The 5,413-nt window shown below is 43.1% G+C and overlaps 1 protein-coding gene across 2 annotated transcripts in view; it reads left to right on the top strand.

The window, feature by feature from the left end:
- The window catches only part of LOC116383880 (single-stranded DNA-binding protein 3), a 30,566-nt gene that overhangs the window by 18,079 nt on the left and 7,074 nt on the right, over positions 1-5,413 (top strand). Inside the window, exons 5-6 of one of the 2 annotated variants that reach the window (XM_031848055.1) lie at positions 2,884-2,973; positions 5,348-5,413. The exon at positions 5,348-5,413 is cut by the window's right edge and continues 13 nt beyond it. In XM_031848055.1, the coding sequence (XP_031703915.1) occupies positions 2,884-2,973; positions 5,348-5,413 (156 nt within the window). The remainder of the gene's footprint in view (positions 1-2,883; positions 2,974-5,347) is intronic. The other variant, XM_031848054.1, reaches the window with a different exon arrangement.

Here is a 5,413-nt window from a genome sequence, read left to right as displayed (position 1 = left end):
TCTCTCTCTCTCTCTCTCTCTCTCTCTCTCTCTCTCTCTCTCTCGCATCTTCTTCTTATTCTCTCTCTCTCTCTCCTCCTCTCCTGGAGCGGGGGATGCCAGGGGGACAGAGTGCAGATAGGACCTGTCTCCATAGCAACAGCTTCTGCAAGCTGCTGACACCCTACTGGGGGGGGGATAGTACTGGGGTTGGGGCACAGGAAGGTGTGTGTGTGTCTATATGCTTGTGTGTGCGTGACAGTGCTGGGAAAATCAGTGAGGGGGGTCACGGAGAGGAGAAAAGATGGAGAGAAAAGTGTGCAGAAGAAGAGATGAGAGGGAGGGGGGAGGATGGAGGAGGAGAGAAAGAGGCAGCCGACCCGGCTTCTTCCCCAGGGACTCCGTGGCCTGCTCATGTTCACTAGCGGAATTAGCATAAATATGGGGGGAGGTGTGTGTGTGTGTGTGTGTGTGTGTGTGTGTGTGTGTGTGTGTGTGTGTGTGTGTGTGTGTGTGTCTTTCCCCATTTTTATGTGTGTTGGTTTCAGATAGTCGGGAGAAGAAGGGCAGCGAGTGTGTTTGTGTACATGCGTGTAATTGGTAATATGCGTTGTTGTCCAAGCATACAGTGTATGTCACATGGAAATTGTGTGTTCCTTAGGTGTGTTCATTAAGTGTGTGTGTGTGTGTGTGTGTGTGTGTGTGTTTGCGCATGTGAAAGTGAGAGAGCCCGCCCCTCCCCTGGGTCTTAAACCCCCTCCCTGTTCTGGTCCTGTAGCCTGTGGTTCTCCCCTGTCTGCCTCTCTGTACTGACGGGCTGCACTTTATGAGCCTGTGATGCAACTCTTTGTGTGTTCCTGTGTGTGTGTGTGTGTGTGTGTGTGTGTGTGTGTGTGTGTGTTTGCGCGTTCATGTGCTTTGCGTGCATGTGTGTGTTTGTTCCGGCGTGCTTATGTAAGCACTCGGAACACGCGTCTTGGTCTATGTGTGTTGACAAGAATACAGTTATATCATATTTAACTCCCGGGCTGAATCCTTCACCCACCCCCTCTCCTCTATCCTAGACTCTAGTTTTATTTTTTCCATCTTGTTTGATTGACGTGAAGGTGATTGGAAGCAGTGGTATTATTGTTCATATGTGTTAATATGATCGGGAATAGTTAAACAGTTGGGCTACTCTGGTTTAGGTGTTTTGTTTTTGGCCCAGATCCCAATCTGAGTCCTTTAACATTGGATATCTGCCAATACCGACTCAGATCCAGTGCTTATATTTACTTAAATGTTGAATCCGACTCATTGAATGAACAATTAGAGCCTTCAAAATGTCGCCCACCTTATTTTTGATGAGCTTAATCAACGTACCGAAGGTCATGATTCAAAACTATAAAGTTGCTGAACTTACATTTTTGCCAAAAGTCTCGCTGAACGAATGCTTCTCCTGAATTTGATATGAAACGATCAGCTAGAGAGAAGAAGTATCACTCTGCTGGAATTTGTGGAAACTACAGAAACACTCGGTCCACCCGTGGTTGCACAGCGGTGTCCGCTTTATGTAGTCAGACAGCGATCTATTAAAACACGCTCGGTTCAGCCCTGATTCCGATCCTTTGTTCAGAACATCCCGACTTCAAACGGCATCTATTACTCCTTCATTTTAGAATGTGCATGTACTTTGAGTACATGTAATGTTCTATTATCTACAGTATTGTTGTGTATTATATGTTGTGTATATTATAAACCTTTCGCATTCCAGCTGTCTTAAAACAGAAGCTAGTAGCCCTTAATTGCTAAAAAACAGTACAAACTCAACTTATTTGCTGATGACTTGTTGCTATTTTTTGATATAGTGTTATTCCATTAATCATATGCAGGATTTAAATAATGATCATTTTAGATATGATGATTTGAAATAAACGTGTAAAAAATTTGCCAGTTATATAAAAAATGATTTTTAATCGGCAAATGAGGCGACAAAGAAATGCTTACATATCACATTGTGATGTTCAGAATTTATTTTGCATATTTAATATGACAACAGGCCTTAAATAAGATAATTGTAAACTAACAAAAGCAGTAGAAAAAAAAAGTGTTTAAACTAAGATTAGGTAAATAAATAAATAATGTAAAAAAGTAAATGAAACAAACCAAAAGATAGAAAACATATTCTTAATATAATCTGGACATTTGAGTATAAAAATGAGACACAAAGATAACGAGGTAGTTTCTTTTACATAAAAACGAAGCACTTTGTATTATTTTGTGATGCAATACATCGCCACATACAGACAAACTTACACAGTTGAATGTACAAATCTGACGCATTGAAGAAAAAATGACTTTATTAAGTTATATTTCTCTGTTCTTTAGTTCTGTGGAAACAAGATATCGGAGAGGTTATACTTCTGCTGTTTGTTAAATAACCAAATAATAAAACAAATGTTATGTGAGATGGACCATAATAAATATAATCGTATGAATCATCACATAGCTTGTAGAGGTTTTCGGCTCCTATTGGTCGATAGATCTTGTCTCTTTACAGCTTTGTGTCACTGAGACTTCATGGATGTTTCTCCCAGAGACCCGGCTCTTCTACAGCATCATAAAAACACTTTCTGTAGGATTTCTCCGTGTGACTTAGCTTGTTCAGAGATGAGCTCCTTCTCTACTGCAGATTCGGGAATTTAAAGGTTTTAATAGACACTTTTCTTCATAAAATTTAGATGGAGTTTGCTGCTATTGCAGGTGCAGACACTGCCCCCTATAGTAATATTTTGGCCAGTGCACGATGTACATAAATATCACTGAAGAGCAGATGGAGACACACACACACACACACACACACACACACACACACAGTGACACAAAACAGCACATTCATTTAATCACTGCACTTGTGTGTTTCAGAGCGCAGCAGCAGCGCCCAGCCCTGTGATGGGCAACATGCCCCCAAACGATGCCATGCCAGGTGGTCCCATGCCCCCAGGCTTCTTCCAGGTATGACTTACACCCCCCCCCCCACCACCGTCACTGTCCTGTTCACACCTCCATCACCTCCGACAACACTCATCTCTGTCTGTCTCTCATTCATACACCTGACTCTCCAGAAACAAATCACGTAACGTTTAGGCAGTATTTGCATACCCTTTGAATTCTGTCTCCAGCACCTTAAGACAGTTTATTGTATCTCAAAGTACAGTATATTACTTTAATTCAGTCGTGTTTTAAAAAGTAAGAATTTCCCCACCTATTGACAACCACTTATATTCATTTTTTAAATATATAATAGTGTTGGTGTTTATGTTTGCAAGTTTGGGCAGAAACTTCAGCGATACGACAACTTGGTGAAACGTTGTATTTTTCAGCTAATTCACTGGTTTTAAAAGGGTTCATTTAGCTTAAAAAGATGGAGAATTTTCTGAACCTGTAAGAAACATCTGTAAAAAAAAAAACATGTTTTTACATTTAGTCAGACATATGTTTATAACACAATGTTATCTATGTAAAACAAAAAGAAGATCAGGTGATGTATTATCGAATTATTGATGTAAATGTCAATATCGGCCTCAGAAATCCAGTATCAGTCGAGGTCTAGTAATTAAGTCTTTCATTCTAAGAATTGATCAGATGACACCACAAGTCCGACTCGCCCACTTGTTTTTCCCACATTTTTTCCAAACATCGTTTATTCCACTCTCAATGTTAACACCCACCCGAGCCTCTGATGCTCACACCGTCCATTCATCTGTGGCTCGCTCTCGCCGGGCTGCCCTTCGACCGATCCGTGATTCAACCATCCCGTATTCATCCTCTCTCCGCTCCCGCCGTCTCCGTCTCCGACCCGTCTCGGCTCTGTGAAGGGAAAGGTTTTAGTGTGGGAGATGGCTGTCTGAAGAGTGAGGAGAATGAGATGCACACACAAACACAAGCAGGCCTACGTGCACATGTTCACAAACAAACGCACACACACATCCTCCGTGAGGCCGTGGTGTGATGGACAGCGCTGGCATTTGGCAGGAGGCACGATAAGGTGGTGGAGGAGGGAGAGAGAGAGGGAGAGAGAGAGAGAGGGAGAGAGGGAGAGAGGGAGAGAGAGAGAGAGAGAGAGGGAGGGAGAGGGAGAGAGAGGGAGAGAGAGAGAGAGAGAGGTTAAAGATCAGTGCCACCAGGACTGTGGCCCGGTGTTTGTTTTTGTGGCTACCTACCACTCCATTGTTTGCTTGCTGAGAACGAGGCAATGTGCTGAGAGGATGATGGTGATGAGAGGAGGGGGGGGATTAGTGCGAGTACGACTGTGAATAAGCACGGGGAAGGGTTGGGGGAGAGATGGTGGGGAGAGACGCATGGACGTGCTATTTATAACATTGGTGGGGGAGTGAGATTGGGCGAGTGTGTGCGTGTTGTGTTCAAGGGACCACATTGTAACGGAAAGCTCCGGTTGTTTGCTGCAAATATGGCTCATATTCACGGTTACTTAATAATCTGTTCTGTTACAATAATGAGTTTTTTGACCTAAACAATGTATTTTTACGATGAGAAATGTTGACATGTTGTTCCTTTTCATTTAACAAAAGAGGCCACAATCTTTTTTTCTTTATCAATTAATGCGCTGATTATATTATTTGTTAAATAGATCAAAAGGTTCTTTGTCTTTATATACAGTCAGAAAATAATAAATCCCCTCGTCAGCTTCCCAGAGCAGGTGATGCCTTCAAATGTCTCGTTTTGTCCAATCTCCAGTTTAAGAAGAGAAGAGAAGAGGTTACTGACCGTCTTAAGACTGTTGCATAAGGAGTTATTTATTAGGGGCCGTTAACCTCATGTCTTGGGGTGAAATGCCAGCAATAACACAGCAGTGTCCGAGAAGCTCGGGGGTTGCTTTCTTTGCTGCATTGTTAACTGAAGTAGGCTCACAATAAGCAGGAAGAAACACCTCCCAACTGTAACTTGTTTTTGTTTTTGAGCATCTTTGTGGTCTGAAGTTGCCACTAGTGCCTGTCCTGCTGCTTCTTGTCTTGTTGCAGTGAGCCTTTGGCAACGCTGCCCCCATGTGGTTGAGCAGAACACTCCACCTAGTCCTTTGACCCGAGGGTCCCATGGATCATCTCTTCCATCAAACCCACACATGTTAAAGCAATCCCGCAAAAATAAATATTTCTGTTGGGCTTTGGCTTTTTAATTGTGTGTCTTTTGTTGAGGAGTACATTATCTAACTTGCTCCTCTTCTTCCTCCTTAACCTAAAGACTCCCCCGCTGACTCCTCTCCCCTCGCTCTCCTTTTTAAAAAAATGATTTCGATCGGGTAATTCCTCCAGGTGTAAAGCCCACTTTTGGGCCCTCCCCTCTCTGATATCGCTCTTCTTTCTTAAAGGGACCACCTGGCTCTCAGCAGTCCCCCCACGCACAACCCCCCCCACACAACCCCAGCAACCCCATG

This window comes from Anarrhichthys ocellatus, unplaced genomic scaffold (genome assembly GCF_004355925.1).
Source record: "Anarrhichthys ocellatus isolate YVR2014 unplaced genomic scaffold, GSC_Weel_1.0 scaffold7, whole genome shotgun sequence".
Classification (NCBI taxonomy): Eukaryota; Metazoa; Chordata; class Actinopteri; order Perciformes; family Anarhichadidae; genus Anarrhichthys; species Anarrhichthys ocellatus.
The sequence above is the reverse complement of the archived record's forward strand: the minus strand, read 5'-3'. Positions and strand labels throughout refer to the sequence as shown.